Source organism: Phodopus roborovskii, unplaced genomic scaffold (genome assembly GCF_943737965.1).
Source record: "Phodopus roborovskii unplaced genomic scaffold, PHOROB, whole genome shotgun sequence".
NCBI classification, from domain to species: Eukaryota; Metazoa; Chordata; class Mammalia; order Rodentia; family Cricetidae; genus Phodopus; species Phodopus roborovskii.
In genome coordinates, this window is record NW_026126416.1 from 26783477 (window position 1) to 26808621 (window position 25145).

General features: G+C 37.3%; 1 protein-coding gene across 3 annotated transcripts in view; it reads left to right on the plus strand.

Moving 5' to 3' along the window:
• Positions 1–22213, plus strand: part of Trpm7 (transient receptor potential cation channel subfamily M member 7) — an 86423-nt gene extending 64210 nt beyond the window's left edge. Inside the window, exons 26-39 of one of the 3 annotated variants that reach the window (XM_051183467.1) lie at positions 225–937; positions 3148–3215; positions 6408–6501; positions 9855–9925; positions 11154–11188; positions 12749–12774; positions 14481–14531; positions 14609–14674; positions 15638–15921; positions 16292–16374; positions 16566–16771; positions 19265–19316; positions 19415–19521; positions 20810–22213. In XM_051183467.1, coding sequence (XP_051039424.1) covers positions 225–937; positions 3148–3215; positions 6408–6501; positions 9855–9925; positions 11154–11188; positions 12749–12774; positions 14481–14531; positions 14609–14674; positions 15638–15921; positions 16292–16374; positions 16566–16771; positions 19265–19316; positions 19415–19521; positions 20810–20940 — 1987 coding nt within the window. In that variant the 3' untranslated portion in view covers positions 20941–22213. Of the gene's footprint in view, positions 1–224; positions 938–3147; positions 3216–6407; positions 6502–9854; positions 9926–11153; positions 11189–12748; positions 12775–13472; positions 13522–14480; positions 14532–14608; positions 14675–15637; positions 15922–16291; positions 16375–16565; positions 16772–19264; positions 19317–19414; positions 19522–20809 lie in introns of those variants that run through there. The other 2 variants (XM_051183468.1, XR_007834449.1) reach the window with 2 other exon arrangements.
• The last annotated feature ends 2932 nt before the right edge of the window (positions 22214–25145 follow it).

Sequence of the window (25145 nt, forward strand, 5' to 3'; positions counted from 1 at the left end):
AGAAACCCTGTTTCAGGGTGGAAAAAATTGTTCCTATGTATGCATGACATGTGGGGAGTATGTATGCTGTGGCTTGAGTGTAGATATTAGAGGACAGCCTTGCTAGAGACATTCTCTCTTTCCTCTCCTGATCAGCTTCCAGATCTGGTCTCTGCTGAGCCATCTCCCTGTTCCATCTACATTAATTTTCACATCTGTAAAATGCCCTTTTTATCCCCCTACAGAGTGGAGCAGATGTGCATTCAGATTAAAGAAGTTGGAGATCGTGTCAACTACATAAAAAGATCGTTACAGTCTTTAGATTCTCAAATTGGTCATCTGCAAGATCTCTCAGCCCTGACAGTAGATACATTAAAAACACTTACAGCCCAGAAAGCTTCAGAAGCTAGCAAAGTTCACCATGAGATCACTCGAGAATTGAGTATTTCCAAACACTTGGCCCAGAATCTTATTGACGATGTTCCTGTAAGGCCTATGTGGAAAAAGCATAGCATTGTAAATACACTAAGTTCCTCTCTTCCTCAAGGTGATCGTGAAAGTAATAATCCTTTTCTTTGTAACATTTTTATGAAAGATGAAAAAGACCCCCAGTATAGCCTGTTTGGTCAAGATTTGCCTGTGATACCCCAGAGAAAAGAATTCAACATTCCAGAGGCTGGTTCCTCCTGTGGTGCCTTATTCCCAAGTGCTGTTTCTCCCCCAGAATTACGACAGAGGCGACATGGGGTAGAAATCTTAAAAGTATTCAATAAAAGTCAGAAACTAGGCAGTTCACCTAATAGTTCACCACATATGTCATCCCCACCAACCAAATTTTCTGTGAGTACTCCATCCCAGCCAAGTTGCAAGAGCCACTTGGAATCTTCAACCAAAGATCCAGAACCTATTTTCTATAGAGTTACAGAAGGAGATAACATAGAATTTGGAGCATTTGTGGGTAAGTTTGGTAAATCTTACTGCATATTAGTGTTGCTTTTGATGTCAGAAATGCTATCTTAGAAAAGTAATTGGCTAATTAGTAAAAATGTACTTGTTACAGGTGGCCTTTTCATATAGTCTTCTAAGAGAATCAGAAATATTAAAAATATTAAAAAAATAACTGAATCGGACTGTAAAAAGTTACAAGGGAAGTTAGAAGCTGGGCCTGTGTAATTTCATATACATCCAGGACAGTGTTGAAAAGTGAAAAGTGTACTACAAGCAGTTATCGTTAGGCATACAGGGTCAGAACAGTCATTCATTACTTAACAGTAATACATTAGGCAGTATGAAAACTTTTAATAAAAACAAAAAAATGGTTTACCTAAAAGCAAGTTTTGTTACTCTACCAGATATATGTCTGTATTTACAGTCCAGTCATATATCTAAAGATGAAAACATTTCTATGTAAAGATTTTTCTTCATGTGTAGGATGTTTAGCCTGCATATATGTCTGTGTGCCATAGGTGTGTCAGTTGCCCATAGAGGTTAGAAGAAAATATCATGTCATGATATCATGAAAGTGGAGTTAATGATGGTTGTAAGCCACTATTTGGGTGCTGGGAACTGAACCTGGATCCTCTTCAAGACCAATAAGTATTACTAATCCCTGAGCCATCTCTCCAGCCCCCTTTCCCACTTTTTATAAGATATCTTGTGCACTAAGGAACCAGTACTAAAGACTACCTTTTCAATTCTTTCCACCTCCTTTTCCACACTGTTCCCTGAGCATTGTCTTATTTAAGGGGTGACGTTCACCATCATTGATTCTCAGCTCCTTAAACAGTTATGAATCTCTGTACTGACTGCTACCCACTGCAAAAAGAAGCTTCTTTGACCACAGCTGAGCAGCCCAGGTCTGTGGATACAAACAAACATTTAGAACAGTTAGCCAATTAGCAGACATAGGTTTACAGTATCAGGATGGATCTGTTGTGGAGCAAGCCTCAAATTCATTAGAAAGCAGCTCACTACAACCGAAATGCCACAATCACACCAGAACAGGCAGGTAGAAATTCTTACACTTAGGATAGCTTAAGACAGTAATCATTTGTTACTGACATTTCTGAAAATTATTTGGCGGGGTGGGGGAGGGTGGGTGGGGCATGAGTGGGAGGAGAGCATAAAAGGGTAGTTGGACAATTCCCTGAAAAGCTTAATCTTGAGAGGAAAAACAGTTATAACTGACAGTGGGGTCTTGCTGTATAGCTCATATCCTTGAACTTGGAATTCTCTTACCTCAGCTTCCCAGTCCTGCCCATTACTGAAAACATAGTCTGTCATACTGGACAGATTGTCTTTCTGTGACATGGTAATATAGACCTAAGTGTATTTAAAAGCTGGCAGTATGCCACAGAGAGAAGAATAAAGAGAGAAGGTGTCATAGGTCTAGTTCAGCTCTGTGATTTGGGAGAATATAGTATTGTAATTGTCTCCCGATAGAGTATTAAAGTATTTAAAGAGGTTTTTGTAATAATAACCTGTTCTTTTATAGTAATATTCATACTATTATAAGGTCTACCTGAGGCCTTTTGCCTTGTCCTGTCTTTGTCCATTGGCTTCCTACTCTAGTCTTTAACTGTTTTTCTAGCTTTCCCATCCTATCAGTTTACCTAGTTGTAGACACTGTAACAATTATCTGGAGAATCTGTTAATAAGATTTTGTAAAAGATTAATATTAAGGCGAACCTGGCATGCTTTCTAGTTATTATATTACTGATACTTACTATTAGCTTATATGGAGAATTAAATAACATTTCCTACATTAAATTTATCCCAATCTTACGAAGTTCAAGTTTCCCCTAAACTTGTTTGAACATCTTGTTGCTTCTGCCTCTACCTCCAAAGTGCTGAGGTTCCACATATTTGCCACTATGCCTGTCTCAGTCTATTTTATATTTCATTGTTAAGAGTAAAATGTCTCCTTTTAATTCTAAGGTTGATTTAGGTTGTTTGTGAGGTTCTCAATAGGAGGCCTTTGTGTTTGCTGTTGGCCACCTTCCTGATAGGTATTTTCAGTATGACTTATAAAAAAGAGCTAAAGGAAGGTTTATAGAGCCTAAAAACTACTTGAAAGATCAACTTAAATCATTTTTTCTAAGATTTTACTTCATCTAATAAGGAAGAAAAAGTTTTTATTGTAACCTTTTTTCCTTTTCCCTTATTAAGGACACAGAGATAGTATGGATTTACAGAGGTTTAAAGAAACATCAAACAAAATAAAAGAACTATTATCCGTAAGTGATACTTTATAATAACTCAATTAAATGTAATTTCACTTCTGTGATCATTTCTTCTAAATAGAACTAAACTTTTTTTCAGTAAAATATAGCGTAGCAGTATTAGTATGATTACCGTATACTTGAAACTATCAGATACCTGAAACTATGGTCATTGGTGTGATTACCCCAGATATTTGAATCTGTTATGTTTCAAAGAGAAACATGAAAAGGTTCAAATTAACTTGCATTTTCATTAACTAAAATAAAATATTTAATTTTTAAAAATGCTTTTCCCTGTTAATTTTCTGTGTAGTAGTTACTGAGCTTAACTTTTCTTCAAGGACCCAAAGTTTATTCAAACATGATCCTTCCTCTCAAAGAACTTGGAATCTAGAAATTAAAAAGCTATTTATAATATACACATATAAAATATTAATAATTATTACTGACATCTAGTGAGTGAATGGAACAACTGGCAAAAAAATAAACATATGTATTTCTTGCCTAAAAATTAGTTTTTGTTTCTGTTGCTTTTGTAAATTGCCCGTAACTACTCATCACCCCCAGAGTAGTGATGTAGCTACAATAATACCATGAGTTCCTTGAAGTGTCTTAATGCCTCTCTCACTCAAAGGACTTACATTTTAGAAATGATCAAATGACAAATAAAGGAAGGAAGATTTGCTTCTAAAGAGATAGCCAGGGATATAATAACTGACATGCTCTCTGAGTCATCACTCCTCATATGATCCAGCCTTAACTGTGTCATTGCTGTCAGGGTTGTTGTATTCTGCCCTGTGTGTAAAAGGCAGACTCAGATGTATTGCATTAACACTGTGAACATGATATCTATTGAAGATAGTTGCATGATTTTCTTGCTTCAAAGGAGGAGCAGTAGGATGATATATAAAATGTGATCATGGTGTATTCAGAGGTCCCTGAATATCCAGTAACAGCTCATTGTGTGGGAATCAAGAAACTCAGCTTAGTGTTCACAGAAGCCTTTAAATGAGGCAGTCCGTAAACTTAGTGTACCCATCCTGAGACTGTTCTTCACTCACAGTCCCTCTTCACTCCCATTTTAAATCTTAATGGTATTTTTGAGGCAGTCTCATGTAACCTGAGCTCAGGCTGGTTTCTAAATCCTTAGCTGCCTTGCCTCTTCTCAGCAACTGGATTGCAGGCAAGTGCTATCACTCAGCTTTTTTGCACAGTATTTCTATCCATTTTAATTCTGTTGGCATACTTTTAAAGTTGTGGATGTTTTCATTATATATGATGATATTGAAGGAGAAAGCTAGATAGGTGAGCTGGATACATTTTAGGTAGCTTTAGCTGGGGTGTGATGATGAAAGGAGAAAAAACCAGAAGACATAAATTATTGGAACTTGTTTTAGGATTACTGTGGTGGGGGATATGCTATGTGCTATGTATTAATTTAGGGGTTTTATTGAATAGTTTCCAGCTGAAGTGGATTTTATAGGTAAATGAAGTACTTTTTGGATATTCATAAATCTTAGGAAAGCTGTTATAATCTGAAATTTAAAATTAGTATATTTTCTTGTTTATATATGCAAATAACTTAATGTATTCGTGGCATTATTTTACTGTGTGAAACACTTCCTCTATGTAGAACATGAAGTTCAGGGTAAAATAACACTTCAGACTGTAAAACCCAAGTCAAGACTCATAGCATTGTTGTGTAAATTACCTACAATGTGAAGAGTATGCACCATCATAGCCAAGGGTGTTTTATCTTTTTTGGTTTTTCGAGACAGGGTTTCTCTGTGGCTTTGAAGGCTGTCCTGGAACTAGGCAACTAGCTCTTGTAGACCAGGCTGGTCTTGAACTCACAGAGACCCATTCACCTGCCTCTGCCTCCCAAGTACTGGAACTAAAGTCATGCACCACCACCGCCCAGCTGATGCTTAGTCTTTTGAGGTAATAATTTAATGAAAGTGGTAGATTATTGCAGCAATAATGCTTTAATGAAGGTTCAAAAGTATTTTAAAGGTTGTATAATAGTGTTAGAGTTGACAAGCAGTATGGGGCTGGAAAGATTGCTCAGTAGTTAGGAACACTTGCTGCTCTCCCAAAGGATCTGAGTTTGGGTCCTGGCATCTGTATCACAGTCAGCTCCAGGAGATCCCATGTTCTTTTCTGGCCTTTGTGTGTAGCCACGTATATATAGCATGCACACAGACACATACATAAAAATGAATCTTGAAAAAGAAAATGATGTGATGACTTAGTGTGGAAAGAAGAAAGTCAGAGAGAAGTAGCTAAGATATTTTATAGCTAGAATAGCTGAAACATAAATATTTAATGAAATATTCCTGTTGAAGTAAACCTTGAACAAAAGAATTTTAGTAAGAGGGCTGAATTTGAAATTGATGAAGGAAATTGTTAGTATAAATTGGAGAATGGGATAGGAGTTTGAAAAAAAATTATGTTATCATGATTTCATGAATTTGGATGAATCCTAGAACTATGAAAAGTCTAGTTGTAGAAATTTTTTAATAAAAAATGCAAAGTAATTATTAGGTCAGAAAGACAGCAAGCTTTTTTTTTTGTTTTGTTTTTTTGTTTTTTTGTTTTGTTTTGTTTTGTTTTGTTTTGTTTTTTGAGACAGGGTTTCTCTGTGTAACAGCCCTAGCTATCCTGGAACTAGCTCTGTAGACCAGATTGGCCTCAAACTCATAAGAGATCCACCTGCTTCTGCCTCCCCAAGTGCTAGGGTTAAAGGCATGTGCTACCTCTGCCTGGCACAGCAGGCCTTTTTAAATGTATGAATAATACAAAGCAAAAGGAAAGCTTCAGACAGATTGAAATACTGTATTCACATATTAGGACAATTTCAAAGAAATTAAAGTTTGACACACAGTTCCTACAAAGTAGTATGTATTGAGCCATGGTGGCACCTACTTTTTCCTTTTATAAAGTAATACTTTTAGTTTCAGCTTTTCCCCAGTTTTTTTTATTTTCCCAAACATCTTAAGAATGAGTATTAGTATAAAAAGGATTCATTCAGATGAGTAAATAGTTTTTGAGATTCATACTCAAGTAATCAGATCTGTTATACATATTTTAATGCTCAAGTAGAATAAAGCATACTGGATTAGAGAACAAAAGAATTTCTACAAAGAACAATGGCTTGAAGTTCAATTATTTTTAAAATTTATGTATATATATATACAATCTATACAGAATGATACTCCTTCTGAAAACACTTTGAAACATGTGGGTGCTGCTGGATATAGTGAATGTCACAAGATTTCTGCTTCTCTTCGAACAGAACAAGGTGAGTCTTTTGACCTTATGAATTCTATTAGCAGACATACTAAGCTTTAAGTATATATCAAGTACCTTAGTCATAAATGGTATGCGAGTCAAAAGATGAAAATCATGGTAATAGTTAATGTAACCTTGGAAATGAGTAATGTAATCCTTACATTTACACACACATACACACACAATGAGTATGATACATATAATATATATTTAGTCAGAAAAAATGAAATTTAAAGTCTTTTAAACCTGATTTTAACATTTACAGATTGTATCAGTTCTTCAACAGATTTACTTTTCTAGTTTAACTTGGTTAAAATCTGTTGAAATTAGAATACACTTTGGGAAAAAAAAAATCACCTCTCATTCCAACTACACACATTGAACCACTATTGTTTTTATCTGTATTTAGCCAGTATATTCATTTTGTAGCCTGCAGGTCATATATAGCCATGGATAGCTACAAATACAGGCCAACACAAAGTAGTGAAGTAGTGACTTAGTAAAGCATTTAAGAGTTTTGGTAATTTTTTTTCTTTAAAGCTTAATTATGCAATTCTTAAGCATGAACTTGGTGACTACATTGTATCACAGTGTCAGAGGTCGGGCATGTTGCTAGTCTTCACCCTTATGTAATCATTTATAACAATATATGTTTTCCTTTTGGTTTTTTGAGACAGGTTTTTCTCTGTATTGCTTTGGAACCTGTCCTGAAACTTGCTCTGTAGACCAGGCTGACCTCAAACTCACGGAGATCTGCCTGCCTCTGCCTCACCAGTGCTGGGATTAAAGGCATATGCCATCAACACCCAGCTGCATATTGTTCTTTTGTGATATTAGTTTTTTATTTTCTGTGCCATTGTGATATTTCCATATTAGATGTGGGGTTTTTTTTGTTTGTTTGTTTGGTTGGTTGGTTGGTTGGTTTGGTTTGGTTTTTGGTTTTTCAAGACAGGGTTTCTCTGTGTGTAGCCCTGGCTGTCTTGGAACTCACTCTGTAGACCAGGTTGAGCTTGAATTCACAGAGATATGACTGCCTCTGCCTCCCAGAGTGCCAAGACTGAAGGCATGCACCACCACTGCCTGGCCATATCAGGTAATTACTTTTTGGTTGTTTGTTTCTTTGAAATAGGGAATCATGTTTCCCAGATTGGCCTCAAACTCCCTGTGTAGCTGAGGGTGCCCTTGAATTTCTGATGCTTCTACCTCAGCCTTCTGGGGCTGGGATTATAGGTGTATCACCATGTTTGGTGGCCCTGTTTTTGAGATAAGGCTTCACTGTAGCCAGGCTGGTCTCAAACAAGTGCCTCAGTGTTCGTAGTTGCTGGTACTAAACATGCATAATACCATTCCTGGCTTTGTTTTTATATAAATGCCTAAAATTGAAAGGTTGAATAATTATGAAGTTTTCTTTTTAAAATCAGTGCTTTCTTGCCCCCTCACCATCACTTCTTTTAATCTGTTTATGTACAGTACATATTACTGTAGAAATTCCATTTCCAGACTGAACACCTACACACAGACACACATGCCTTCACTCTTTCTCACCAGTGTAGTCATGTTACGAGTTTATGTAAGCCAGCATCCTAAATTCCTTAATATTTAACTATATTTCCTTGGGATACTTAGAATGTTAGATAGTCTGTCATTTTCAACTATTAAAGTTTTACCCTGCATTTTGTAATGTTTCATTGTGTTATTTTTTACTTTAACTTTTTTGTTTTATGAGATAAGGTCTTATTATGACTCTTGAACTCAAAGCAGTACCCCTGCCTCAACCTCCTAAGTGCTGGAATTGAAGAGGTGTGCCACAATAACTTACTTTTTTCCCTGTACATTTTCTTAAGATTTTTAATTTCTTCATTTTACAAAAATATATTTTAAAGTTCATTTGGGATTGTAAAAAATGATTGTGACAACAAAGCTATATAATCTTAAGTCAAGAGTGGGAAGAACAATATAGCATTCAATATTATCAGAGTAAAAGATTAGGAACAAAGCTGTGCCTTGATGGCTCACACCTTTAATCCCAGCAGAGGCAGACAAATCTGTGAGTTTGAGTCCCGCCTGGTCTACATAGCGAGCTCTAGGACAGCCAGAGCTACAAAGAGATCCTGGCTCAAAAAACAAAAAAGATTAGGAACAGAGCCGTGTCAACCAGTTGTTTGTCTGACGTCATTATTATATGTCTGTACAGTGAAATAAAAGTTAATATTAAAAATGGGTAGGCTAGAGAGGTGGCTCAGCTGTAAAGGGCACTGGTTGCTCTTAAGAAGATCCAGATTTGATTCCCAGAACCCACATTGTGGCTCACCACTTTAAGTAACTCCAGCCTTAGAGAATCCTAATTAATTTAAAAAATGTATTGATAATAAAACCAGAATTCAAGTAGATCTCTGTAAGCTGGGGCAAGTGTGTTCTTTATATATCAGATTCCAGGCTAGCCAGGGCTACAAAGTAGGACCCCTTTTAAAATAATAATTATATTAGAGGTATGTACCACTGTGCCTAGATTTTAGCTTTCTTAACCTAGTGGAGACATAATAATAATAACAACCATAGCAACAACAACAATAATAATAGGGAATCACCTGTGTACTTCAATGAAACATCTCCAAGCTTAAAGTTAAAAAACATTCACAATCTATAGTTATGGATACTAAGGTGGCAGAAATAGTAGGATCATTTTTAAGCCCAGGACAGCCTGGGGAATCATACAATGACACCCATATCTGAAAACAAAGCCACCTAACCATTAAAAAAAAAAAAAGATACCCTCAAAATATGTGTTATGCTGCTGTTTATGTGAATTGATAGGGGTTATATGGTACATACTTACACCGACTGAAACATAGTCCAGAAAGATGCACAAGAAACTAATAACTTTGATTGTTAGTAGGGGTGATTTGAAAATAGGAGAGGACTTGTTTTGAAAATGTTTTGCTGGGCTAGAAAGATAACTCAGAAGTTAAGAACATTGGCTGCTCTTCCAGAAGTCCTAAGTTCAATTCCCAACCACAACCCTCTATAATGAGATCTGGTGCCCTCTTCTGGCCTGTAGGCATACATGTAGACAGAACACTGTATACATAATAAATAAAGAATTTTTTTTTTTTTTTTTTTTTTTTTTTTTTTGGTATGCTTTGCTTCTTAAAAGTTTAGTTGTTTAGTCAGGTAGTGGCGGTGCTTGCCTCTAATTCCAGCACTTGGTAGGCAGAGAGGTGGGTGGTGGCTCTCTTAAGAGTTTGAATCCAGCCTGGTTTACAGATCAAGATCCAGGACTACCCAGAGAAACCTTGTCTTGCAAAAAAAAAAAAAAAAAAAAAAAAAAAAGTTGTTCAATTATGTCTTGTTAATTTCTTGTAGCAGAAAACAGAAGCCGAAGAACATCTACAGAAGATTCCCCAGAAGTAGATTCCAAAGCAGCTTTGTTGCCGGTTTGTATATTTCAATTAAGTGGCATATTGACAAGAATATAATACACTTACTAATGAATATTAAAAAAAACCATGATTAGTATTTTATGGGTAATTATATCAAGCTTTAAAATCAGTTTTCCTTAGAAAACTGACCTCAGTACATAGTGGCAGTGGAAGAAAACCAAGACTTCTTGTTTGAATTTAAACTAATTATATGAATTCATTCCCAGCCACCTGTGGAAATGTTTGGTTTTTGTAAACTCTCCTTAAAAGACCCTGTCTCACAAAACCAAAAAAAGAAAAAAAAAAACCTTCATGAGTGTAGAACATGTGCCTGAGGGGACAGAGAACAGAGGGAACATATTTTAAGCCAGCCTTGCTACATAGTAAATCCCATACCAACCTGGCTATACAGTAATATCTTGTCAAGATTAAAGCCCAGAATGTTTTTGTTGGGTAACAGGTGAAGTGCTCTAAAGAGAGAATTACTAAGTAAGGCCAGAATGCAATACAGATGAAAGTACATTTCGATGGAAATGGGGATTGGGGGCAGGGAAGTACATATAACTGGCCATGAGAAAGTAGAATTTGAAGAAATGTGAACCAATTGGGATTTCCTAAATTGATTAAATACATAAAAATTCAAATTAAAAAATATTAATCACTGTCTAGGGAAGTTAAACATGTCTAGAAATGTGACTACTATCTTTGCTGAATAGAAATTATGTGCATGGGTGTATAAAGTGGCTGCAGTGTCTTAATGCTTGTGTTTCCATCTTATTTGCATTTAGTTGGTGTGATTTCAATTCTATTTATACTTTGGTGTTCTTTTGGCAAGAAGCACAGATTATTTTTAGAATCAGAGACATGCTTGGAGAATAAGATTGTCCTCAGAAACAAAGATTTTGAAAAACTAGAAATCCCGGAGGCTGGGAGATGAGTCAGTAGGTAAAGTGCTTGCTATACAAGCCTCATGACCTGGTTTCAGATTACCAGCATCCATGTAAAGCCAAGCATTGAGAAAGGAGGATAACCACATGGGTTCACAGAGAGACACAAACACAACTCTTGTAGAAAATAACATTCCTGAATGTACTTATTCCCTTTTATGGTTATTAGTTGTGTAAAACAAGTTCTCAGCCTTTTCATTTTAAAAAAATATTAAGAAATGAATGTTAAATAGTTAACATTGGTTCTAGAGAGCTACTACTATATTTTAAGTTTTTGTGTTTGCTTTTGACTGAAGGACTGGTTACGAGATAGACCATCAAACAGAGAAATGTAAGTAAGTCTTGTCTTAATGACCTGAAATGTATCTGAGTTAATGAATACTATATTTGTTCTTCCTCTGTCTTACCTTGTTTATACTCCTTTTAAGATACTTGTAACATTTCTCATTTTTACAGATAGGAAATTGGAAGAACTTAGCTGTAAAAGCTTTATTATAATCTTCCTATTTCTATTATTTCAACATACTCTTGAATAAATTGTGGAAAGACATATCTGGATACTTCAGTTATTACTTGGTTAATATTAATGTATTTGTCAGTCATTCTAAACAAACATAACATATGTATATATATGTGTGTTTTAGAGAATGCCTTGATGATTAGAACAGTAATAAATGGCATACTTTAAAAAGCTTGGGTACTGAAAAATTATCCATTGAATATCTTGACAAATCCAGAGCTAGAAGAGTAAACAAAAAGCAGTCTGATAGGTAATTGCCCCTGAATGACTGACACCCATTTGTCAGTACACCCAGATAACTCCTCCTGGGGAAGAAAGGCCATTTTCAAGCAAAATGTATTTCAATATCTCCACTTTGTGAGTCTAAGTAAATGGTGTTGACATAATTAGGTTAAAACTTAACCACATTTAATCCCCTTCCAGGATTATGTCTATATAATCAAAGCCTTAAGAAATAAACAAAAGTTTGGTGGCGGGTGTTTGTGTGTGTGTGTGTGTGTGTGTGTGTGTGTGTGTGTGTGTGTGTGTGTGTGTGTGTGTGTTGTTTTTGTTGTTGCTGTTGTTGCTTTGTTTTTCCTTTTTCTTTTTTGGTAATGGAGGTTGAATCAAGTTCTGAGGAAAGAGTGGTTTCACCAGCATCAGAAAAGGGGATAATGTTGGATCAAAATATTCTTTACAAGAAAATCTTTACTAAAGTGAAGATAACCTTTAGGGCCAGTTGGAATATGATAATTGGAAAGAGGCCATGGTGGCTGTGTTTCCAGGGTCTTTTTGGATCTTGAACTTCAGGTTCCAAGTGAGGCTCAGAGCTGCATAGTGTGAGAACTAAGCCTGGAATTCATCCTGGTCGAATCCCACTCCCCTTTTCATTATAACTCTCAGTTGCATATGAACCCTTGGGATTCAAAGAACTCCCACTTAGAATCAAGACTTGTTATAAATAAATGGATTGGACATTGGATATTCAGTCTTGCGAAATGATGCCTCGGTCCTTTTTATATCAGTCTGTTGGAGTACTTCTGAAATCATAGAAAATCGTTTCTTGGTGTTGTCACAGTACAGAGTCTCCACATATTCTGAACCATGAAATAAAAGTATTATTCCATTAAGATCTAATAGCCATCAATTTGGCATCAAAATAATAACTATGTAGCCATAAAGTGGAAGTACAGTTGTTGGTAATATAGATACATGTAAATAAATACATGCATGGGGCAGGGGAATGGCGATTATTCAGACATAGAGATCTGAACATCTGTATTCCTTTAATTGCATTTCATTAAATAATTATGATAATCTTATAAAATCAAAAGTTAAATGATAGTCAAAACTAAGGTTGCACAGCTTATGTTAATTTTTATATTTCTTTAGGCCACCTGAAGGAGGAACATTAAATGGTGAGTGTGTGGTAGACTTAATTCAGAAAATTAAAGGTCATAATTTAAAGCATTTACTACATTATCATAGGGAAGACATTTTCGACTTCATCTTTAATAGAAGTATTTTATCTTTATCGAATTCATCTTTAATAGAGGTGAATTATGATGGCCGCTTTTCTGTTGCCACTCCCCACTTAACCAGCACCCAAAACCTGAATGTTGCTAATATTCCAGGCTCTTGCTGTGGCCTCCATCCTAACATGGGCTTACTTTATGCTACAATAGAAATGGAGTCATAGAGAATGTAATTGTTATGAGATTCATCAGTATTATTGTATTACTGTAGCTTGTGCATTATTAGTTATTTTCTTGTTTGAATATATTGAATTTATCCATTCTAATTGATGGGCATTTCAGTAGCTTCCAGTGTGTAATCATTATGCTTTCTGTTGCTGTGAGCATTCTTGTTCATGTTGTTTGGTAACAAATTTACTTTCCATTGGTTATATGCCTAAGGGTGAAATTGCTGGGTCATAACTGATGCATATGTTCATATTCAGTAGTTACTGCCTTCCAGATAGGTTTTCAGTGTAGTTATTTCGGGCTACCACCAGAATAATTCTCCTGAAAGATTTGATCTTGCCACTCCTCTGCTTTACATTTTTCCCATTGTCATTCAGTAAAATGCAGTGTCCTTTCTTTGCATGACATATTAGGCTCTTCACAATTTGATATTGCCTGCTTCTGTAGCTTCACCTCCTTCAGGTATGCTTATGCTCTTGCTCGTTAATTTGCAATCTTGGTTGCATATTCAAATCACTGTAGAGTCATCTGTGTAATGCCACAGACCTGTGGAATTAGAGATTGTGGACTGAGTGTCAGTGGGTGATGTTCAGAAAGCTCCACAGACTGTTCATTCATACTAAACTGCCTGGGGTTTCTCAAATGTAGCATGTACATTAGCACTTCAGATATTCTTGTAAATGTATCCCTAGTAATCCACTGTCTTGCAGATTGCTATCTCTTTCTTACCCTGTGTGAGGGAGCCTCTACCCTTATTAACCAGGCACCCTTAATTACCCTCCTCTTAGTCTTATGATGCAAGTGTTTGTGTATAAGTATCTATATATACTACATCTTTTTATATTATCACAGTGTTAAAACTGTTGGCTTTTATTACCTGTGAAATAGTAGATTCCTTTTCATTTATATTCTAAAACTTAGCACATCACAGATCTGTTATTCTCCCATCTCTTCTCCTGTGGTTAAAAATGAAATCCTCAAAATAAATAAATATATAAAAAGTAGATGTGGAGAAAGGGACCTGAATTATCTTTACATCCCGGGAGCTCACTTCTCATGTTAGATCACCTAAAATGGTTAGATAGTCCCCAACCCAAAAGGCAAGAAACTGAACAGTTTTTTTGTAGTTTTGTTTTGTTTTGTTTTTGAGTGGCAGGTGTGAAAGTGCAATTTATCAAGAGCTGGAGAGTGGAGCATCATGTGCTTCTTCCCAAGTGTTGGGAGCACAGTGGCCACTATTGTGCCAAAATGAAATAGGGTCATGTGATATCTGATAGTAGTTTTGTTACCTTCCTTTCTTTTCTCCCTGCTGGTTAAGAGAGGTTGTGAAAGAAATTTAAGATTATTATTTGAGAATGTCTGATCATAAATTTATGCTGCTCAAGTCCTTTTTAAACAGTCTGGTTTATTTACAATTTTAGGTCTTGCTTCTCCATTTAAGCCCGTTATGGATACAAATTACTATTATTCAGGTAAGTGATACTGAAAACAAAATTTACTGATATTTGAATAATTAGAGATTTCATCATTTCTCTCTATTTCATTGCAGCTGTGGAAAGAAATAACCTGATGAGGTTATCACAGAGTATTCCCTTCGTGCCTGTACCTCCACGAGGTAAATCCCCAAAAATAAATAAGAAGCATTCCCCACTGATCTCTGATTATGACTTAGAACATGTGTCAGGAGAAAATGAGAAGGATTCCTTTGAAGAAATAAAAGCTTCATGTACCTTCTTTGCCTACTAGCAGGGCAAGGAATACTGAATTAGGAGGGAGCCTTAGAAACCATTCTATGAAGTGAAGGAGGTGCGGGCATTGGAAAGCATTCTATGTGCCTATTTCAGAGACCTTGATCAATTGTCAGGCAGCAGAAGTGTAAGACAGTTGACATCATAGCGTGTGTGCAGCAGATTTCTCTAACCTGTCTAGAATTATTTAAAGTTTTACTTGCTTCCTAAGAATTTGTCCTCAAGAACTAAGGAAGTTGATTCAGTCAGTAAGAAGATGAGTTCATTCCCCAGAACCCATGTGAAGAAGCCAGGTGTGCCAGCCTGTGTTGTCATTTTGGGGTACTCTGGAGTAACTGAGCTTTTGTGGATGGCTGCTGAGAAATAAAGTTACCTTCTGGTACCCACTTCCTCATGTGTATGTGTATTCCCCCCACACAGTTCGTCTTTATCATAATTTGAAACATGTTTACCTTTAAACATGAGTTCAAAACATGCTGGTATGAACACATAGAGCATATCTCTATCACTCTTTGCCTTATTTCTGTGAGACAGGATCTCTTACTATCTGGAACTAGGCTGGCAGCTCATAAAGGCTAGAGTTCCAAGTAGCACTGGGGTTCTAGGTACCCATGTGCTGGCCTTTTACATGGGTTTTGGAAATACGGACTCAGGGCCTCCCTCATATTTACCTAACAAATATTTTTAGCCAGTGAGCTACATCCCCTCTCAAGGAAGTGTATTTTTATTTTACCTTACTTAATATTAGCCATAGATACTTACAGATATTTATTCTACTATGTTATTTTTAAAGTTATGTGTTGATCTTAAACTGTCCATTTGTGTTGTAGGTGAGCCTGTCACGGTGTATCGTCTGGAAGAGAGTTCTCCCAGTATACTGAATAACAGCATGTCTTCTTGGTCTCAGCTAGGCCTCTGTGCCAAAATAGAGTTTTTAAGTAAAGAGGAAATGGGAGGAGGTTTACGAAGAGCAGTCAAAGTACAGTGTACCTGGTCAGAACATGATATCCTAAAATCAGGGCATCTTTATATCATAAAGTCTTTTCTTCCTGAAGTGGTTAACACATGGTCAAGTATTTATAAAGAAGATACAGTTCTTCATCTCTGTCTCAGAGTAAGTATCCATGAAAATGTAACTGAAAGATATAATCTGAATTTCGTAGTGTAACTTTTGTTGTTGTTTTTTGGTTTTGTTGTTGTTGTTGTTTTGTTGTTGTTGTTGTTGTTGTTTGAGACAGGGGTTTCTTTGTATTGCTTTGGAGCCTGTCCTGGAATTCTCAATGTAGACCAGGCTGGCTTCAAACTCACAGAGATCTGCCTATCTCTGCTGGTATTAAAGGCATGCACCACCAATGCCCAGCCGTGTTTTTAACTTTTAACATGAAATCCTTTTTTTTTTTTTTTCTTGTTTTACGTATTGATCCCAGTTCCCTCTCCCTCCTTCTTTCCCTCCATCTGATCAAGGCATTTCTCCCCTTCTGTAGGAAATCCAACAACAGAGAGCCGCGCAAAAGCTCACATTTGCCTTTAATCAGATGAAACCCAAATCTATACCATATTCTCCAAGGTAAATCTTTACATTTGGTGAGAGCTTAGTATTATTTGTATAGTAGTTTTTGTTGTTGTTGTTGTTTTGGGGGTTTTGTTTTGTTTTGTTTTGGCACTCATTATTGATGTTGGGTATTTATTATACATATTGCTTATCAGTTAGAATCTTACTAACAATCCCTCTGTTATTGTCTGTGACTTTTCTATAAGATTCCTTGAGGTTTTCCTGCTGTACTGCCACTCAGCAGGGCAGTGGTTTGCTGTAGAAGAATGCATGACTGGAGAATTTAGAAAATACAATAATAATAATGGTGATGAAATTATTCCAACGAACACTCTGGAAGAGATCATGCTAGCCTTTAGCCACTGGACCTATGAATATACCAGAGGGGAGTTACTGGTACTTGACTTACAAGGTAAATCTATTACTAATTTAATTACCTTCTAGTGAAATTGTATAGTAGGTTCTCACCTATTCATATATTACACATGAGGCTGACAGAGGGTGTAAAATAAGTCACAGTGACAGCATAGTCATTGGGGTTTTAAGTAATGGGATCTGGTTGTCTTTCCTTTTTTTAAGGTGGAGTTTTACTTTCCATCCCAAGTTGGCCTAGTACTTGTGTGGGGAGTGGGGGTCAGGTGATACATGTCAGAGGACAACTTTGTGGAGTTGGCTTTTTTGCTTCTATCTTTTCCCAGATTCTGGGAATCAAACTGATGTTCTCAAGAGTTGCATCTTCAGGTAGCAAGGTCCTAAGCCCATCTTGCTAGTTCCCCAACATGCACACCCATTTTTAAAGATTTTTAAATTGTATTTTATATGCATGAATTTTGCCTCCATGGTATCTAGCATTTAGAAGTGTTCCTGGTGTTGTGGAGGTCTGAAACTGGAGTTACAGGCAGTAGTGAGTTGCCATGTATGTACTGGGAATTGAACCCTGGTCCTTTGGAAGAGCAGCAGGTATTCTTGACTGCACTACCATCTCTCCAGCCCCTCCTCCTCTTTTTCTTCCTTTTCTCCCCCCTCCCCCCGCCCCTTTTCCTTTTTCTTTGAGATAGTGTTTCACTAAGTTGTTGGGCTGGCCTTGAACTCTGCCTGTAGTCCAATTAGGCCTTGAGTTTTGCATTTCTTCTGCCTCAGCTTCTCAAGTAGCTGAGGTTACAGTCCTATGCCACTAAGTCCAACTGAGCCATTTTTTGTAGGGATATTTTAGATGATTACTGAGACAATGTCATGATACAGAAAGACCAAAATATTCCTGTCTTTGTTGCTGTTGTGAAGACATCCAGAAACTACAATCACCACTCCCATCACTCTCACAGATTAGTACAATTCTTTTAATTACTTGGGTATGATATGGTGTGCTAGACTTCCCAAAACTAGGGTTACAAAATGCATGTTTTCAACCTAACTTTGTAGGTGACCTTTATGTAACTGATGAGTCTAACTTACTACTTTCAGTACCAGTGTGATGATTTATAATAGTGTGGAGGTGCATGATGTATGCCTGCATTGGTAGACTTTCCAGTTGGAACTTTTGCTGCTACAGAGTTGTTGCTGCTTTCATTTGTCAGTGGGTCCCTACATTGGCTTAGTTTAGAGATTAGTACAGCTTTTATTTCAGAAAAGGTTGTGGGTCCTGACTTTTCAGCCTTGTATGTGAGTACCTTTCTATCCACTAGTGATAAGAGTATTGAGAATTTTTAGTCTTTTCCAATCCATTGGGTAAAAACATAGAAGTATTGAGAGCCCAGGAAATGACTGAACTGCCAAGCCTGGCATACGGTTTTGATCTGAAGAATCTGCATAGTGAAAACAGCTGACTGCTAAAAGTTGTTGTCTGACCTCTGTACACTGCACCATAGCATGTGCATATTTACACAAACTCTAAATGTTTTTAAAACCCTTTTTGGAAATAGAAATATGTTGTGTTTGTTTTGCTTTGCTCTGCTTTTGGTATTCTTTTGTTATTTGTTTTTGTGAAGTAGGATCTTATTTGTCCCAGGCTGACCTCCACTCCACTTTGTTCAAGGATGACCTTGAATATGGATGTATGTCACTTTCACAGTTTATGCAGTGCTGGGGCTTGAACCCAGAGATGTGTGTATGGTAGTCAGGCACTCTGCCACCTGAGCCCTGGTATCATGTTTTAATTCTAGTTTTCCATTTGTGAAACTGGACCATTTTAATGGAGTTTCACTGTGGTGGGTTTGAGTATTTATGATTATTCAAAAAAGGTTCAACCAATTTTTTAATGCCTCTGGGGAAGACTGAAGGTAAAAATAAATAAGTAAACAAATAGCCAAAGCTTTCTTAAATGCAGAACAAATGTTCTATAGGACTTTTTTAAAAAGCCTTCAAATAGCAAAGCACACTTCTAGTGAAGCCGAACCAGAGGCAGCTTGTGTATACCTTTATACATTGAATCAGATGCTGGGAACCACTAGGAGCTTTTGGGTGTAATCTACTACATTCTTCCAATGTTCCTTACCTCATCATTTTGCCTATCTTGCTTTCCTCTGAGTCTGACTGGCAACTCTGCCTTTCTTTTTACCTGAGCTCCCTCTGTCCAGAAGTCCCTGCTATACCTCCTGCCTACCTTTTGGCCACTTGGCTTTCTATTAAGCCAATCACAGTGACACATCTTTACATGGTGTAATCAAATATCAACATTTGTGCTTACTCTCACCCACTCTGAGATGTAACTTTAGTCACATATCAGATATGATGGAATGCTAAAATACAGTTATGAAATATCAAGAGAGAAAAATACTTCTTTGAATAATTTAACAGTGTAATTAAGATCAATGCTATAAAATCTCTCTAAACCTTTTTATTATTTAAGCATAAATATTTATATTGATTGTATAATTTATGTTGTCTTTTTTTATGTATACATTTAAAGGTGTTGGTGAAAACTTGACTGACCCATCTGTAATAAAAGCTGAAGAAAAAAGGTAATAAGATTTAAATGCCTGTCATTGAGTCATAATTTGCTGTTTTTAAATCCCATGTTTCCACTCGAGTAAACTCCCTTTATTTGCCCTTTCTACAGATCCTGTGACATGGTTTTTGGTCCTGCCAATCTAGGAGAAGATGCGATAAAAAACTTCCGAGCCAAACACCACTGTAATTCTTGCTGTCGAAAGCTTAAACTTCCAGGTAAAAACTTTCCCTCCTTTTCTCTTGTTATATAGTCCAAGTTAGCTTTGAACTCAGGATTCAGCTGCCTTAACCTCTGGGATATGGTAATTATACATTTATCACTGTACCTGACTTCCGTATTTTAGTTCATATGCCATATAAATTGTTGTCCAAGTTGTTTACTATAATAATAAGGCCATAGGTACAAAAACTTGGTTAATTGGCCTGCTGGGGTCCTGTTTAGGAAATCCTGTCCTGTGCCAATGAATTCAAGCCTATTCCCTATTGCGGTAAATAAGGATCAGGATAAACAAATAGGCTGAATAGATGTTTATTCAGGGAGAAATAACTTACAACCTAGACAAATGAACACCAGGAAATTCAACCCGATCCTCTCCTGTCCGAGTCACGCCAGAAAGAGAGCGCCTTTCCTGGCTCCCTCCGACCTCCTTCCACAGGTCACTTCCGCCCATCGCTCCACCCCCCAATGGGCGTGGTCAGTGCCACAGAAAGACTATCTCACTACAATTCCCAACTCTATCCTGTATCTGATTCAGTGCATCAGATCTCATGTTGAGCTCTTTGATATGTTTGGAGTTGAGTTTTGTACTGGGTGAGAGAGAAGGATCAAATTTCATTCTTCATGTAGCAGTTCAGTTTGAAAAGCACCATTTGTTGAATATCCCCTTTTCTCTCCAGTGAGGCAGGCTGTTGGCCTCTTTGGCAAAAATCAGGTAACTGTAAGCATGTGGGCCATTATGCTAGCCCCATGATGTTTTTATTATTATAACTCTGTAATATATCACTTAAAATCATGATGATTTTTTAAAAAAAGGATTTGCTATCATTTGTGCTTCATATGAAATTAAAATTCTTTTTCAGTTTCTGTCAAGAATTGTGTTGGAATTTTGAATTTTGATGGAGATTGCATCGAATCTGTAGATAGCTTTTGGTAGCATGGCTGTTTTCACAGTCTTACTGTAACAGTCCATGAGCATGGGAAGTTTCTGGTTCAGACTTTGCTCTCCTCAGCTTCACATTAACAGGGCCTTGTACAGTGCTTCTGTTACTGTACTGTTACTCCCATGATTGCAAAAGCCAGCACCTCGTATGCTGTGTTCATTGATATATGTTTACTGATTTTTGTGGTCCTCAAGTAATAATTGTATAGGAATGTTTGACTATTAAGTGTAAGATTTAAGGAAGTAGATCTGACCTGTTTAGAGGAAACTTGTTGTAGAAAATGACTTAATTTTTCATTTGTAAATATACTGACTTTTCCCCCTTGCTGGGATTGTGAATATAGATCTGAAGAGGAATGACTATACGCCTGATAAAATTATATTTCCTCAAGATGAGCCATCAGATTTGAATCTTCAATCTGGAAATTCCACCAAAGAATCAGAAGCAACAAATTCTGTTCGTCTGATGTTGTAGTCCTGAATCATTGATTTTTGCCTACATTTCACAAAGTGTGACTGTCGTTTTTCCTTTTAGAAGGGAATTGATGATATAAAAATGTGTGTGCAAACTGAGCTTTCTGACCCCACACATAGTTTAGAGGCTGATGTTCTTGTTCTTGTTGATAAGCACCTTGATACAATGACAGCTGGGACATGTAACAGTGGTTAAAAAGTTAGTGCTTTCAGCTTGTGAAGGGCTCTTACAGCAGAACTCTGAAACTCTGCTCTGTTGTCACTCAGTGCAGCACCATTAGCCAAAGTCAAGTGTCTTTAAGTTGTTTTGGCTGCTCAGTTACAGCCATTCAGCTAATGAGCCTAACCACATAGCTCTCTGGTTAAATGGCAGATGTCTTCCTCAGTTTGATGTGCTGCATGATAATGATTCCAGCTTTCAGCTAGGTCTGTGATCACAGGAAAAACGACTCCTTACTATTGTAGTTTCACAGGCATCTTCAAAAGCCTGCACTGAAAACTATGTATGTGCCCCCGCCCCCTTAGTATCAAATCCAGGACCTCACGAAGACCATTTTCTAAGAGGGATTTTATTTAAGAATAAACTTTAGATTCTGTTTATGGATACAGCCAGTTTCTTGTTAAACAAAGCCCAAATTGTGCAAAGGGTTTTTTTTTTTTTTTATATTATTTTATCAATGTTAAGTAAAAGAAAGCCATGGTAAATGAGAACTAACTCACTGTTAAATGGGTGTGTCCTGCAAGGAAAGTTACAATAGTAACGACCTGCAGTTGCATACATCTCCAAAGATTTACTGACTTAATGTATCCAATCAGAGTGTTGTGTGAGCTCTCACATTTAAAATTGTGTAGGAATGTGTCAATGTGAATTCTGCTTTTGGTACTTATTTAAGAAATCAGTTGTTGGGTTATCCTTATTCAGTATAGGGAGATCACAATCCAACTTTATACCAATAAAATGTAATTTAATTGCCCTGATATTTTTTCATATTCAGCAAAAAGAAAACCTTATCATTTGACTCAAGTTTTATGCTTTCTCTTTCTTTTCATTTCCTAGGTACTAATTTTAATTTTTATTTGGAAGGGAGCAGTGTAAAGCTTATTTGTATTCAATAGTGTATCTCATAGATACAGACAAGGCAAGCAGAGATAAGCTGTTTAAATAGTGTTTAATGTTGATGTGGAGAGAAAAAGTGTATTACTTAAAGATACTATACCATATACATTTTGTATATCATTAAATCTTTAAAAGAAATTAAATTTATTCTTGTTTACAGATGTTTAATGAATATTCATTCTGAAATGTATGGTTTTTCAGTGTTTGTGTGTGTGTGTGTGTGTGTGTCTCCATGTGATCTGTCATGGGTTATGTGTGGTCAGGGGACAACTTCAGGGGTCAGCCCTCTCCTTTTATTTTAGGAATGGTTTTTTGACATTTATTAATGATTTTGACTGAGAGATGTGCACATCTTACAGTGCACATGAAGAGGTCAGAGGGTAATTTACAGGAGCTGGCTCTCTCCTTCCACCATGTGGGTTCCAGGGATCAAATCCAGGTCCTTAGGGGTGGGCAGCAAGCGTTACCTGCTAAGTTGTCTTACCAGTGGCCCCAGCCTTGTTTGGACACTTTCAGCACTGTGGACAGAGGGTAGTTGGGCCTTGTATGTGTTCTTCTCTCTTTTCCTTCCATCTCTCCATAGTACACTCTGGGGCTAGGGCAGCTGGCTTTCACATGGGTCTGGGGATCTAAACTCACAGCTTACCAGAGTCAGTTTTCCTTCCACCGTGTGGGTCCCAGGGACTGAGTAGTTGAGGTCGTTGTGCTTAATGGCAAGCACTCTAGCCCATTACATCATGACTTTTGTTGTTCTTAATCTCCAATTCATCTGAAAAAGAATTGGTTCATGCTTAATTTCGTTATTTTTACAAAATAATATTAAAACTTAGTTCTTATAGTATGCAAAGTATTTTTTAAATAATTTATATACTTAATCCTTGTAACACTCCTGTAGAATAGATGCTAGTCTATTTTGTAGGTGAAAAGAAAGCAAGGTTACTATAGAGATTTCTAGTCTGTAGCTATATTAGGGTTCAAACCCAGGCATGCTGGTTTTCCCACACCTTTAAACAGTGTCCTGTATTGACTGTCAAGTCCAATGACCATTGATGGTCACTTTTAACTGTCAACTTTGACACAGTGTAGAGTCACTGAGAAGAGAGTTTCAGTTAATAATTATCTAGCATGCCATGCAGTAGTGGCAAAAGTCTTTAATCCCAACACTCAGGAGGCAGAGACAGGCAGATCTCTGAGTTTAAGGCCAGCCTGGTCTACAGAGTGAGTTCCAGGATAGGCTCAAAGGCTACAGAGAAACCCAGTCTCTAAAAAATAAACAAACCAGAAACAGAATTATCTATCTCAAGTCAGCCTCGGGCACTTCTATTGGGGGGAGAGGGGCTTGTCTTCATTGATGTGGAAAGTTTAGCCATTCCCAGGTCTGGGTTCTGGATTGTGCAAGAGTAGGGCAGCTGCTGAGCACAAGGCAGTCATTCCCTTTGTGTGACTGTGGGTATGGTGACTTCCTGGCTGGAGCTTCCCTGAAATGCTGAATAGGGAACTGCATTTGTACAACCAGCCTCCTTCCCAACTTGAATTTTGTCAGGAAATCTTATCACAGCAACAAAAATTAATATTTCCTGAACATTTCACTCAAAACAGATCCAATTCCTTTTAATTTTTTTTCTTTTGTTATTGTTTTGTTCTATTTTGGTTAATTCTGGAGAATGAGTGAATGAGTATATCTGTAAATCCCAAACAACTGTTGCTTTTGATTGTTGAAGCAAATTAGTAATCCACTTTTTAAATGGCACTAGCTTAATTTCCTTTTTCCTTATTAAAAGATTAAAATTGTCCTTTGAAATCAGTTGGGGGGGTTGAGTTTTGGTTTTTGGAGACAGCATTTCTCTGTAGCTCTAGCTGTCCTGGAACTGACTCTGTATACCAGACTGGCCTTGAACTCACGAAGTATAAGCCTCACAGCTGATATGGAAAGGTATCCTGGCAGTCAGGAGCCAAGGAATACCACAGAGTCACTAAGTGTAGCAGCTTACAGCTCTGCTCAAGAGAAAAATTCCCCAGTGAAGTTGGTACAGCTCTGCTCTGCTCTGGAGAAATGTCACAGCTCTCGTCTGCTGGGGAAAGCTTCCCCAGCCAAAGTGTTCAGCTCTGCTCTGCTCTCTGCTCCATTCTACTCTGGCTCCAGCAAAAGCTGTTGCAGCTGGACTCCTCCTTCAAGTGTCAAACTGCAAAACAAACTTCATGAGAGAAGGAAGGAAAAGTTCAGGAGGGTGGCTATCTCTAGAATGAGAAGCAGCAGCAAACTGAACAAGGCACAGAGCTTATGTGGGTTTTCTGCGTTTGTGGGGCAGGGGAATGATGGGGGGCTTTCCAGGGAGAGAGCTTGGGATTGGTAGGTTTTGTAGCCTGACTCTGGGGCAAGCTCAGAGATTGGTGGGAATTCATGTCCTGGTCCTAGAGTCAAGTCAGGGTCAGGGTGATTTTCCTTGGCCCTTCACCCTACACAAAGATCTCCCTACCTCTGCCTCCCAAGTGCTAAGATTAAATTCTTGGGCCACTACACCTGGCTTGATGGCTCAGTAATTAAAAGCATTTCCTGCTCTTCCAGAGAACCTAGTTCAGTTCCCAGTTCCCACATTGTGACTCAACCATCTGTAACTCTAGTCCTACAGGATCAGCTGCCCTCTTCTGACCACCAAAGGCATCAAGGCATGAAAATGGTACACATGTTCTCATTCAGGCAAAATAGTCCATAGACTATAAAATATTTTTTAAAAAAATCACAAAGCCAAACGATTATGTGGAACATGTTTGAGTAGACAGCTAAGGCAAGAATTCCTAGTAAATAGCTGTTAATTGCTTGGAAATATGATGGTAGTCCTGTGCAGAAAAACATTTCCCCCTATTTACTGCAACTTACTTTTTTTTTTTACAAAGGACATCTTGTGCTGGGAGGGCCCACAAATTTGTGGGCTTTTCCTTAGGAGGGTTCTAAGCTCAGAAATATTCTGATTGTCTCTATGATACATTTTTAGTTTTTGTAGGCTCTTGTTATAGTGTGGGAGCAGAGATACTATGTTGGTGTACAGCATCCATCAGGACAACATGGCCTTTGTACCCTTTCTCACCCA